At 36.0% G+C, this 14,715-nt stretch overlaps 1 protein-coding gene across 1 annotated transcript in view; it reads left to right on the top strand.

Annotated features, from left to right (window-relative positions):
• The window catches only part of MBD2 (methyl-CpG binding domain protein 2), a 57,199-nt gene that overhangs the window by 18,149 nt on the left and 24,335 nt on the right, over nucleotides 1-14,715 (top strand). The window contains exons 2-3 of the mRNA XM_067545416.1: nucleotides 1,422-1,581; nucleotides 8,350-8,487. Of these exons, the coding sequence (XP_067401517.1) occupies nucleotides 1,422-1,581; nucleotides 8,350-8,487 (298 nt within the window). The remainder of the gene's footprint in view (nucleotides 1-1,421; nucleotides 1,582-8,349; nucleotides 8,488-14,715) is intronic.

Raw genomic sequence — 14,715 nt, 5'->3', positions numbered from 1 at the left:
AAACAGCTTTAGGCAACTTCTGAAGTGCTTTACTTCCAGTGCAAAGCAATTTGTTTGAAAATATCACCATGTTCTCAGTTAAATGAATTTGTATATTTCAGTATCTTGGTGGCTACTGTTTTTCAGACTGAATCATTGTTCAATAAGACTGCTGTATTGGCACCTGATAAGGAACTTGTTTATTGCTTTGATGTAGTAACAATATTTTATCCATGTTTCACAGCTATGCTGTCAGAAATTTACAATTTACTGTGTCATAGACCAGGAGTTTGTTTGTAGTCTCTTAATACCTTCTTTCTGCCAAACTTCTGAGTCTTATCAAAGGGAGCACTAATTTTTTCTAAGTTGACGTTCTTTCAGTGAACAATGGCTTGGCCATGGTCTTGCAAAGAGGTGCATTTGGGCAAAATCCTATGCCCAATGGAGCTCCATTTAAGATGGTGGAGGGCTACATGGGTGCAGAAGTGCATCTGTGTGCACCACATTGAAAATTAAGGGCTGTAAGTATAAGGGAAAAGAAAGCTCTGTAGCATGCCGATTGACAGAAATAACATTATTTTAGCATGATTATAAACCTAATGTTTTGCAGATGGTGCTCAAAAGAGCAGGTGGGGACAGGGTAGCATTCATAATTTATCAGCCAAATGAGGCAAATGGAGTAATTCTAAATAAAGCCTCAGAGACAAAATATTGCTACAAATAGCATCATTTCATTTGACACTGTGGGTCTGAATGTTGATATGGTACATACGGGTCCAATGCTGTGATTGTTAGCTTCATATCATGCATCATTTATCTTGCTGCTTGCTTGTTTACTGCTCAGTAATTTCTCTAGCCTCTGATACCGGCATTAGTGAGTGAATTATGTATAATATGGTGTCCTGCTGCATCATACCCTATTTTTATACATTTGTGTCAAACTAATGGCATTAGAGGTTTCAGATAGTTGGTGTGTTAATGATTGGGTGGTCAGCTGAAGCCTCCTCTACTGCCCTTCATCTTGTACAGAGCAAGTGACTTTCTGCAGTTGGACAGAATCTAATCTCTCGTTGTGGGCTTTTATATTTTATATTATATATAATATATTTTATATTGTGGGCTTTTATACTTAAGTAGAATAAATCAAGCAATCATATAGTTTGAATTTGAAACTTCCAGGATATAGTGCATATGTGTGCCCATCAGCATGAAACGTAAGTTACAACCCTGAGCAAAGATGGGACTGGATTTTAGGTGAGGAATCATACCTCGGCTCACTTGCCTAATAAATACATAAATACATCATAATGAACATGATGCGTGGAATAAAGATATGGAAGCTTCTTAAGGTATAGATTAAAAAGGTATGAAACCTGTTCCGAGAACTCAAGGATATATCATTTCGTACAACAAAATATACTAAAGTATTTTCTTCCTTTTAGTCCAAGTGGTAAGAAGTTCAGAAGCAAGCCTCAGTTGGCAAGATACCTGGGAAACACTGTTGATCTCAGCAGTTTTGACTTCAGAACGGGAAAGATGATGCCCAGTAAATTACAGAAGAACAAACAGAGACTAAGGAATGATTCTCTCAATCAAAATAAGGTTTGTTAGTAAATACACGGTGTTTAAGTGTATCTCTGTTACTTCAGATCCTAAAATTGCCCTTTCCTCTAGAGCATTTAGCAATTTTTCTGCTTAAAGCAGCTCAGGGGTGTGTGTTTGTGTATATTTATCTTTTTAGTTGTCATGGAGATCTAGGTATTTTTTAATAGTAGCAATATTCTTCTACAAGGAAAAATCAAGGTGAGACTAAACTTGCAACATAACATCTAAGCAATAATTCAAGAGTTGGCATGTGTGTGAGATTGAGAACAAAATTCAGTACTGTTCATCTGATGAACAATAAGGCTGACATTTTTCTAAATTAGACTTGTTTAGTTAGGTAATGCCAGGAGATTATCCTGTTCACTTGTCCAGCTTTTGCCCCAGTTATGTTCATCTTCCTGTTCTGAGCTAAAATGTTTCATATTTTTTCATGTGTGCCAGGAAGCTTGTCTTTTGAGGCAATTACATAGTATTTATACTTGGTGTCTGTGAAAATTATGCAACCAAAAAAAGCAATTTTTAAAAGATTGGATCTGAGAAAAGAGACTGAATCAGGCTTTTTTGTTAATAGGAAAATGGATTCCTCTTCTGTCTAGTGGTTAAAAAAAGGGCTAAAGCACACCTATAGAGCCCCTACTGTTGACACCTAGATACCATGGTGATGGATGCAATAGGGATGCTTATACTGTAAGGATTCTTTCCAAAAGTTGTCTGCTCGGTTTTTAAAACAAGTTGCAATGTTTTCATTTAAATTGGCAATTATATATCTAGACAGTGAATGAATATGCATAATAAGCCGGCTTCTAGTACATGGGTTTACAAGATTAAATGAATGGCAGATGACCAAAGGCATGGACCACTCGGTTCATGCTGATTTTTTTACATTTAATGTATGCTTTTTATTTTTTTTTTTAAACCACAGACGTGATCTTGTTTAAAAGTGCAAGTAATAGTACCAGGAAACTAATTCAATGAGTTTTGCAGAATTTAATATATAAAAGTCTGGGCCAGATTCTGATATTTACAGTAGTGCAAATTGAAATCACAGAAGATATCCTGGGTTTACATCAGTGTAAGTGATCTAATCTACCCTATTTGTTCAGTTTCTTAGGCAAATATCATTTGTTAATATCCTGTTCTGCTTAAAATCTTTACTTTATGGACTACTAGATTATTTCTTCAGTAGTTACTTCAGTAAAAAGGACTTTAAATTTAATCTTGAAGTTTGCTATTTGTGTGTTCTTTCGCAGAGTTGTTCGTGCAGAGAGTTGTGGTGTTATCTTCTAGTAAATCTTCTCATACAATATCTTTAACAGATTTACCTTGTCATGTTTGTGCATAAATTTATTCACGCATACTGTACTGCTTGTTTGTCGTGTAGAAACAGTTTACTATGAATGGTTTCTAAATCATTTGCCTCTGTTTTATATTTTTTCACGGGAAGAAGTATAAAACTGCAGCTAAGCCTTCTTTCTCAACCATATGAGGCAGTTAAATATTTATACAGATGGCAATGGAAAAATCCTCTCATTTTAAAAATGTTTTGTCTCTGCCATCATTAATTTAACATACTAGTTATGTTTTCTGATATCTTTAGCTTTAAACCAGCATGTAGATATTGCAAATAAATTCTCTTCTTTGTGCTGTTAGCATTTTTGGGTCACTCACAATCTGGCATACTGTCTTCTATGCAAACTGCAAAGCATCCTGATTAGGTATCAGTGCACTTATTGAGTTTGCAGAATTAGCAATAAAAGTCTTTTGATTGATGCGGGGTGGGGGGAGGAGGGGTTGCTTCAGTCTTACAGTAATCTTGTCCAGTAATTGTTAATGCCTTTAATTTAGAGATTTTAAGTATTTTGCTGACTTGAGAGGTTCCTGAAGAGAGAACTGAATAGGAGATTCAAAGTAGTTTTGAATAAGAACCAATAAATGCAGTTGTTTGCTGCTGTTGTGCTGTAAAAATGCCTTCATCAACCCTCTTAAATTGGTGGTTGGCTTTATTCTGAAAGAAATGTGTATTAGGTTACTGTCTAACCAAACATTTATACGAGTGACCTAAGGATCATTGGTATGAAAGGCTTGGAAATAATATTGTTATAGCTTTTAAAATCATACTCAGAATGAAGTATCTTTTCCACAAAGAAGATAGTGAACTGCCTTCTGGAAACCATTTCTGCTAGCATAGAAACATTATGTAAGGAAGAACACAGCTGGATGGAGCATATATGTGGCACAGTGATGCATTGACATTCCTGGCAGATGATGTAATACCTTAATTCCCAGACTTTATTTGGGGAGAGCTGTGTTTAAAGGATGGTAATCAAGCAATAGCGGAATTTGACAGAGAAGTCTTTGGCCATTAAGCCCATTCTGGTTAAGAATATTGAGCTTTTTATAACAAGTATACTGAATACCATAACTTTATATCTCTTAAATGAAGTGATATTTATTAGAACTTTCATAGCAGTTTCAGTACGTTTTACATACTGTCCTTTATTGTGAAGGATTCCAAAGTGCTATAAAAATTTACACCATTATATGAAATACAAAGGTGCTACTTCAACCACCACTAGGATGTAAAAGTTGGAGCATAATCCAACACCATGAAATGAACCGTGGATGAATGGTAGTTTATGATTTTCATTAAAAATTCTCAGTTTGCATGCTGAAAATCAAGCAAACACTGTACTGCATATTTATAATTATGACTTTCCAAACATCCTGAGGTATGCTGGGAGCTATACAGAAATAAGTAAAGTTGAGTTCCCTGCTTACAGTTTAAAGGGCCGACCCAAAGCCACTGAAGTCGGTGGAAAACTTTGGACTTAATCCATAGCCCACTGAAGTCAATGGAAGGTACAGATAGGACATTTGAAGTGCGGATAATAAGGACACTAAAAGCAGGATAGGAAGAGGGTAAGAGTGTGGTTACAGAATGCTTTTAAATTGATTCACTCTTCGCTTGAACAGTCTAACAGACACTTGCTAGCTATCAGACTAAACCTCCTAGAAAGTGGTTGATATGAAAGGGCCTGGGAGTTTACCAGGGCCCTGGCACCACATACATTTGAAGACCAGACCAAACCTGGCTGAACTTCTGGCTAGTTAGCTGTATGGTAAATCTGAAGCTCCCACATAGTTTATACTTGTTTCACATTTTTCTGCAACTGTATGGGCTAAAAACTTTTTTAAAACGAAATCTTAGCTTCAGAATTTGATTGCTTAAGCTCTTTCATTCCCCAGGGAAAACTTTCTATTCACTGCCTTTAAGTGTAGGAATGGATTTTTTTTTAAACCCTGGATTCTATACAAATTGTGTCCGAAAGATACAATAGCTTGTTACTTGCCTCTTAGTAGGGCACTGGAGTTTCACAGTTTGGTTTGTTTATCCCTCTCATGTATGCCTGTAGAAAGATGTCTAAGACTAAAGAAAGATATCTTTAAAATAAAATTTGGAATTAGAATTAGATGAAAGATTACACAGCATTTTCCATTTGTATATTTCATTTCACTGCATACTTTTGAGGGAACACTTTAAAAAAAGGTACTTACATTGCAAGCACAAGATATCTTGAACATGCGACTCAGAATGCCTTTGTTTTATTTAATTATTTATTTAATTAATTTTTAATTGTCCCTGGTTGTTTATAATGTACAATTTCTGAAATTCCAAATTTGTTTGGGTTTAAAAGACTCTGGAATGAATGTCAAAAGACTTGACATTCTCTTAGAAAAGCTGTGGAAAACTGGTGTTCATGTCTGTTGAAAGTGCTTGGGGAATATAATGCACTTAGAAATGATGGGGACAAATTCATCTGTTATCTTAACTCCACTGACTTCAGTGCAAGCTTTAGATCTGTGATATATGAAAAAAATTGGTTACAACACAGTATTTTAAAATCTAAAAAAAACTATTTTTGATGGAAATGTTTATACTTTGATTTCTTTGCCTGCTAGAAAATTGGAGGTGCATAATGTAAGAACGTTGTCCAAAGCTGCTTAACTACATTACAAACGCACAACAATATTTCAGATTTTAGCAATGACAAACTAATGCTCTCAGTCCACCATTAAAATTCCCAATCCTTCCCTCTTGGAAACATCTTCAAGATGAGATTTGCAAGTTACCATATGTTAATTTGTTATTATTCATTGGGCTATTTCTTGGGCATGTCTGCACCAAGACACTAAGGGAAGCTAGGGCATATCAGTGAATGGTCTGAAGTCAATGCACATAAGTTTAAAAAATGTTAACTCCTACGTGGCGTCTGTCACTCAGGAGTATAGTGGCCTTAATTTGCTGTAATTTATTCCTCCCCTAAGAAGAGACCACTTTATTCCTGAGTGAGAGCTGGGTGGAAGGGAGCATAATGACCTCTGAGTGCCCTCCTACTTGAAACCACAGAATGTCCATATATGCAATGCATGGACATACAAACTTGCCAAGATCTTTTTAGATTACTGTAGCTCTTGCCTTGTGAAAGTGATCAGGCAATTTGAGATCTAGTTCTACAATCTGGAAACTGGTTGCTCAGTAGGGTGTGAGCAATAAGTGACAAATTCCTGAATGTTTAAAAAAGGAAACCAGTAAAGCTCTGAGATGTCTTCCCTTTTTCACTATTTTTCATATTCATAGAGTATTCATTACTATAATACTATGGCACTAATACAGACATGGAGACATAAATGTAAATAGATCACATTCAGTAAATATTTCTTCTACACAAGTCCAAACTGTTTCCAAAGACATAACAAGATCCAGTGGCTAGAAGCTGAAAGGGACACATTCAGACTAAAAATAAGAAAATTAAGATACATAAACCTGTTAAGGGAGCTGGTCAGGCGTTTAGGTTGACTTGCTGATATCCATCCCAGGCCTTATAAGGTTCTGGACCCAGGTTTCTTATTGAAGGAAATATGATTCTGAAATTGTAACTCAGTATCAGTTTCTATTTTATAAATTTTATTACAACTCTAAAACTAAAATGTAATCAAGAAAACCTATCACCAGAGCTAACCTTAAAAATTCTAAACAAAAATAAAGCACTATCAAATTACCAAATTAAATAAGTTAGTATTAATATTGGAAATAAATCATCAGATTAGTACAAAAAAAAATCCCCATATATAAATTCTGAGGAGTTTAAGATTGTGAGTTTTAGTTGGGATGTATAACTAAACAAAAGAACTTCACCAAATCAATCATATCTATTATTCCAATCTGGTTAAGTGTATATATACTCATATTGAAGTTTATATTAAAACTACTTATTAATTTATATCTGATCTACAACCTCAGAGCCAATATAAAGCTTCCTTCTTACATGATTTTGATGGCTGTCCTTTTCCTCCCCTGCAGCACAGATTATATAATGCAATCTTTAACAGAACATTCTTGATAAGCTCAAGTTTAACAATTCATATTTATCAGAAATTGCAGACAGTATCCAATCTCTTAAGACTTTTTTAACACAGAACACACTTTGTGGGAAAATAGGGCTGTTTAATCCTGGAGAACTTTGTTTTTCCAGCTCATTTCCTATGTGGGCTTAATGAGTGTCTGCATAGATATGCATGCACCCAGCCATACTTTCACTTTTATACCCTGAAAATAAAAGACTGGGATGTTCTTAGGTATGTGGGATTTTTTAGTCAGCAATTCTTCAGTATTTGGTACATAATGTATTACAGAAGCTTTTTCAGTCTGTGACATACCACCGCCCAAATATCAAGCATAATACCACTTTTGAGGAAACTGGCATGGTCTTATCTGGGTAATATGTCTTTAAAACATTGTCACCAGTATAAGAGAAATAAAATGTAATCTACTTATAAAAATACCTAATGAAAATACCTGAGCATAACAAAGGCAGTTGCACAAACATTCATTTATCAGTAAAATAAACATAAATTCAGATCATACATTTTTATCTCCATTTTCTTCTGAGCCAATCTAAAAACGGTAATTTCCTTATTCTTCTTGGAAACAAGTTATTTACAGTAACCATCCTAGTTTGTAACTAGTTTATAGGTCAGACAACTTATCTTCTGAAATCTCCAGATTGATATAGACGTTACTTAAAGTACATCAAGATGAAACCCATGTAAAATATTAAATAAAAATATTATAGAAGGTATTGATATACAGATGAGCTATTTTCACAGCGGTGAGGACAATTAACAATTAGAGATGTGATGAATTCTGTCACTTAGTCATGTAGTCTAGATTTAAAGCGTTTCTGAAAGAGATGCTGTAACTCAATTAAAGTTATGAAGTTCCTTAATGTAGGAAGTACTATGATTTTTGTTATGTAGGAGGTTCAATTAGATCATATTGGTCCATTTTGGGTTTAAGATCTGTGAATGTCTGAATAATATATTTGGTTATTTGAACCTTAAATTACTTGCTTTAAACACGTTTTCATACAGGTTTGGAGGACTGAATTTGTTGTTAGCTTTCTGACAATAGATCACTTTAGCAACAAGTCATTTAAATAAATAACATATATTTTACAATAAGGAAAGCGGGGCTTTCATACTCTTTTATTTCTTCACATGGGATACAAGTAGCCTTGAAATTTCTAAACCTCAATATTTTTTTTCTTTAAAATAAGTGAGTTGGTGAAAGATTAGCTATCCAAGAACTTCAGTCAAGAGAAATCAGTACTGTAACAACAAATTTTTTCACAAGTCAGTAAAAATGGGTTATTCCAACAGCAATCTGTTATATGGTCCTTGTTAATTCACTTTTTTTTTAAACAGGGTAAACCAGACTTAAATACAACACTGCCAATCAGACAAACTGCATCCATTTTCAAACAGCCAGTAACCAAAGTTACCAACCATCCTAGCAATAAAGTGAGATCGGATCCACAACGAGTGACTGAACAGCCACGACAGGTAAGAAGCACATCAGTTTCTTCTTGTTACTATTCAGAAAATGGTATTGTGACCTGAGGTCTAATTGACCTTGGTTTAAATTTAAGACAGAATAATTTGCATTCCAGGAGAGAATTATATCCTTAATGCAATTTCTGTTAAGTATCTCTTCTTTCTATTAAAAAAAGTGTAATGGAGAAGAAACTGAAAAGACTTGATTCCGTACATGTTAAAGTAAGTGTGCAGGAGGCTAACTCTTTAATTCATACCTTCATTCATGGTTCTACAATTAGAGAATTTCAGTCCGTTATAATGCTTTTTTAAAACACATCCCTGTACTTTGACATGAAGCATCAAACGTCATTATATTTGCCCTCTTTATAGCATTTGTTCCTAAAAGTATGCTATTTATAAAGGGGAGAATATAGAATATACCTTTGTAAAAGGCATTTTACTGGAAGAAAGCTTTACATAAAACATTAAAAACGCTGTTTTGTGACTCATTAAATCCCTTTTAAGGAGACTTTTGATGAATGCTCATTTTCAGAAAATAGTAAAATAAACTATTATAAACTCTGTTTTTTGTATAGGAATTCATTTAGATCCCTTTCTTTATACTGATGTTTGTTTGCCTCTTCACATCACAGGGATCTTCATTTGAAAAGAAAATGAACAAATGTAAGGTCTATCACAAGGAATTCCCCGTTGGCTAATTATTAGTGCTGTGCATATCTAAGTGAGATTTTAAAAACAATACCTGAAGGATCAAAGTAATCTTACTAATCAAGTCCCTATAAGGTTGCTACCATCAAGTAAAGATGCCTTATACATTGGCAGTTTAAGAAGAAATTACTTATAGCATTTAGTTGTGTGTTCGGTACACTCTCATGGCCCCTTTTTTATTGTAGAACAAAGTTAAGTTTTGGGGACAAACATGCTTTTAACATTCATTCCCTATGAAATCCAGACTGCTTCTATCAGCATTTCTCCCTCAAGGGTCCTGTGTGCAGATCTTGTAATAAATAGCTCAAAACTATCACACATGATTGGGCTTTGTTTTCTTAAAGAGGCTACTTAAAGAATTTGGATCCCACATCCTGTGTAGTATTTCTTCCTCTTCAGGTGAGCCAGAAAAGAAGAGATTTGGAGCCGTATTGGATCATCTTGCTATAGAGGTCTTTCAGCAAGATTTGAAGGTCTCGACTTGCCTCACTGTTGGTCCCACGAAGTTCAGCAGGGGCCATGTAAGTGTGTCACATCCAGATCTAAAAGATACATAACTGCATGGGTCTACAGCCTCTTATCACCACATGTTCTTTGGGGTTCCCTTGAGCTACTACACTTCCAGTGCCAGGCTTTTCCTTTCAGTGTGGCCACTGCACCAGTAATATTCACCAAACTGGGTGTCAGTTATAGCACCTTCATTCAAGAGACAGGAATCTCTGCCAGTTCATACCTTGATGAATGACTCAAAGTCCTTCCCTGGTTGTCTGCTCCCCTACCTCCCACAAATGTAGTAACTGAAGTCTTCTACAACTAGTCCCTTGATCATTATATGAATGAGTAATCTCTCCTCCTAAAGATTCCCATTATAGATCACTTTCAGTACCTAATTGGGCAAGGTCTTTGCCTTCTAAGAGAGGGTTTAATAAATTAAGAAGATGGAATGAGATCTTAAGCTAAGACACACCTGCTATATTGGACATCCTGGTTACTTTTGAACAGATTCCATTCTCATCTTTTACAGCATCACTTCTTGGGAAGAGGACATACTGAACAAAATCTCTAAACAAAATGTTGGTGTTCTGGGCAGAAGAGTTTTCTATAAAGATTGGTGAAAATGTTTTTTATTATTATTGGAGAGTTGGTTTTTAAATTATTAAAAAAAGCTTTCCATCCCCTCTTCCCTATCTAGTGCTGATTTCAGACAAGAATTCTAAGGCTGATGTTAACTTAAAGTAGTGTTCTTATTTTTTCTAATGCACCTCATCTCTTTGGAATAGTCACACAGATCCCAAGAACCTGGAAACTCAATTCTTTTTGAGTCAATCCAACCTCTAAAGCACAAGCTGGTGTGTCTTCAGCTTGTCTGCCATTCCCCTGGGACTTTAAAGGCACTGATTCTAGCTTTTTCTTCTATTCAGTAAAGCTTATGTGGTTCTGGGTACTGAAGAGTGAACTGTATGCAGAAGATCCAAAAAGCTTAAAATTCGTAGTTGCTGCAACTGCTTGACTAACCCTGTGACTATGTAAACTCACTAATCTGTATTGGTGGAGTACAATAACAAAGAATGATCCTTTTCACAATAGCTAACATAATTGATTTGAGGGAACCAACCCCATGGGAGTGAAGTTCAGCTTAGAGATTTCCCATCATCTAGTATTTGTACTCCTTCCCAGCCTGTCTATTGTTAAATTTTCAAACCATAAATTTGGATTGTTGTAAAAGTTCCTGCTGGAAAATTTCTAAACAGTTCATTTTTTATTACAGTACGGTAAAAAAGAATTTAGCAGTGTACAGTAGTCTATAATATATACTAGATACTATAAAACTTTCTTCCAAACTATGTCTAGAGATTATCCTGGTACAATAATTTAAAAGAAAAAAGAAAAAGAAAGAAAATAATCTGGAATTCTAAAACCATCTTTAAAACTGGGGGACGGTTTTTTTTGGGTTGAAATGCTATGCAGATAAATAGACTTCCAGGTAAACTATGTTAGACTGAATTTATAAAGACTTCCCTGTGCTTTATGTTTCAGGAAAGTCGCAATTCAAAACAGACAATAGATTGCTGCTGTCAACATTGTAACAAATATTAGTGAAACAATTTGACAATTGATTGTGATACAGGAGATCTAAATCTCTTAGAAATTAGTTTCCTCCCATGGAAAAATGATCTGTCACATGATGATGATAGAAGTCTTTTTTGTATATCAATTGCCACATGGTCCAGAGGGATCTCAGCTCACCACTTCTGTGTGCAACTGCACATCTGCAATCACACACATCTGCAATGCATGTGTGTGTATGCATACAATAGATTTTATCTTAATTGTGCATTTGAATAGATTTGCACACTCAGTTTCTCTTCTTCCATACTGAATAGAATGTTGCAGAATTAATCCAATGGAGTGCATAGGCCTTCTTGCTTTCCACAAAGTAAGAATTTGGTTTCCTGATAGGATCTTTTACGGGATAAAATAATGAGGCAGGACTGGAGACTGATGGTTCAGTTAGACTCTGAGAGAATACATCAGGGTTTCCCAATGTTTCATATTGTGGAGCATCTCTTAGTAGTGAGGCAATGTGATGGTCCCTCTTTCCAAATCAAAATGAATTCCTGCCACATACAATCAGTTTACCTTCCAGACAAAATCCATTCCACACACAAGTTCAAAATAAACTCCAACTGCTGCTGATGCTGCCACCCCCACATGCCTGACATGTGTATAAATTTCCCCCATGTTAAAACTCAAATTCAATCAACCTAATATCTTCAGGCTTCTTGGTTTCTCCATGTCTACTTTTTCCTCTCCATTCCCGCACCCTAAGCCTCCCAAATCTCCATCTAGGTCCCTGCCACTCTTTTTCTAGGGATCTTGGTCTTGCCTCCTTGTCTACTTTTTTCCTCCATCTACTTCCCTCCTCGCAGTAGAAGTTGAAATCAGACTTTTCCAAAATTCCTTCTTGGCCTGACTCTTCATGTGGTGGTCTCAGTGGCTCCTTTCTGTAGTAGTTTTTGTAGTAGCTGTACCCTTGACAATCTCAGTAGTTTCTTTGTCATGTGGTAGTCTCAGAAGTAATCTCTCTGGTGGCTCCATAGGTGGTGGTGCAGTGAGTTTTTTTGGCAGCAGCTCCTTCGAGTAGCAGATGTCTCTGGTGGTAGTTTTTGCATGATCTTGTAGCAGCAGCTTCCTTCTGAGCTGGCTGTTGCTAGAGATGGGAACTTCTTTTATGAAGTAACATACCCTTGTGGCATCTGTGGTTCAATGCTTTTAGGTGTCCTGGCAGAAGCTGCACACAAGGGATGGAGCCAGGATTGTCATGAGGCTGTGCATGCAGCTCTTCACGTGCCATTGGAAAGGGCTTTGTAGACAACAGTTCAGGAACCTCTGGAATACATACAACCTTACATTCTTGGTTCTCTAGCTGACTTGCTCATCAAGAAGGGGGAATCCACACTTGCTGGTATGAGAAGGAAGAGCTGCACACCCATGGGTCCCAGAACTGGGGTGTATCCTTAGCTGGGGACTGAATCTATTAATTCAAGACAGCACCTTGCTGACAGACTACTCTTTTTTTTAACACTGCTGAACCAGTGAATGCACTTCGAACTTCTATAATTCATTTTAAAATCCTCAAACAACTTTTTTTTCATACACTGACGCCAATCAATCTAGAGGTACTTCGTTAAAACTATATTTGTCATCAAAGCACAGTGGTATGTTCACCCACATGCTGCCAAACTTTGTCTGTCTCAGCCACACAGTCTTCTTTGAGCTACTTCACTATCTTCCTAAATTATCCTCATGCCCAAAACCTGTTTTGGGGTCTCACTGACCTGGTACAATGTAATAAAGTCACTCCTTTGATTTTTATTTTTTTACTACTTGCATTTGTTTCCCTTCTTGCTGACTTCATTTTCTTGCCTATTCCATTAGGTGGACCAAAAACTCTGAGTCTTCCAGAGTTCTTGTCTTACTGGTTCAGAGTTGCACTGTACTCAGCTTTGGCCAAATAAGCAGTCGGTGTTGGATTGCTACCCAGAATCTCTCTGTGGATGAAAAATGTCAGAATAGCTGTTGGCTTCAAGAGCAGTTTCCTCAGTAAAAAGCAGAAAGCCTGTTGCCTCATCATTGCTGAAAGCTAGTATGACTTTGCCTGATGCCAGGAAACTGCACCTTCTCCCAACTACTACTCTTCTTCTTTTTCATCTAAAAGGACACCAGACGTGGCAGTACTCTAGAGCCCTGCCACATGCTTCCTTTTGATCCTGGAGTGGGGATTCCCAGAAGAAAGGAAAAAACAAAAAAAACCAACAACAATGTAGACCAGTGGAAACCCAAGACCTAGACCTAAAATCTACAGGCAGTAAGTTAGCCAATCAGTTGCTTAAGTTAGTATTGCTGCCTATTCAGTATTCTACATCTGACTGAAGAATATTCAATAATATGGCAAACCAAACTCCTTTCTTCCTCATGGATTTCAGTATCCCTGCCTCTAGGTGTATGCTCTGTTTCAACCTCCAGAGGTTACTGCTCCAAAGTGTAATCAAAAGCGGTACCATTCGTAAAGCACATATTCTCTCCTTGAAAACACAGGACTCCTCAGTGCTACTTCGCCTGAACTTTTTGACCTCCAGGGCATGTTAAAAAGCCCATCTGTTTCTTCCCCAAAAGCTTGAACACAGGACTCACATAGGGAATAGAGTCTTTAATGTAGTGGTGGATATTTTGAGACTCGAACAGTTAGTTATCTGCTGGAGTTATATGACTATGGTGATTTTAAATATAAGGGTGCCTAGAGCCAAGGACAATCGCTTTGTTTATATTTTTCAGGGTGGATTGATTTAAATCAAAGTGATTTTTAAATCACCAATTTTAATCATGATTTAACTCAACAAGCAGGAAACCTTGATTTAAATAATAGATTTTAATCATTGTGCATTTGTATATTTTGGGTATTTTCCTAAAGAAAGGTTGGTAACCATTACAACGTATTGATTTGCAACTGTATATAGCACTTATACTAAAATTGGTGCTTCCTTTTGCTAATCAGGATTCACCACACACACACACACACACACACACACACACACATTTAAGCACTTATATAACTTATATTTATTCAGATTCTTAGTTTTTACATTTTTATTATATTAGAAAATGGTGAATGATGCATTTCTTATTTACTAGATGATTAATTTTTTACTTGTGATTATTGTGTCAAGCTCAGCTTGGATGGAAATTCAGATTCCATGAATATGCACAAAACCAGCATTTTAGTTTTATTTAATAAAAAAATTGCCTTCACTGTTTGATAATTAGAAAAAAGTTTATCAAAATATGTTTTGCAATTAAAACTGATTTATTAAAGAAAGTATTTTTAATTAGTGAAATGAAATGATTATTTGTGGTCACCATGTCCTTCTAAACCTAGTAGATTATGCCCCTCACACCTAGATTTTATTAATAGATTGGGGGGAAAAAACAAGCTTTCCTGCTTTTTTCAACTTCCAATTGGTTTGA

The sequence above is a fragment of the Emydura macquarii genome, unplaced genomic scaffold (assembly GCF_026122565.2).
Source record: "Emydura macquarii macquarii isolate MOO-44397 ecotype Brisbane River unplaced genomic scaffold, CSIRO-AGI_Emac_v2 contig_1045, whole genome shotgun sequence".
In the NCBI taxonomy this organism is placed as follows: Eukaryota; Metazoa; Chordata; order Testudines; family Chelidae; genus Emydura; species Emydura macquarii.
Note: the sequence above shows the minus strand (reverse complement) of the source record. Positions and strands in the feature narration are given on the sequence as shown.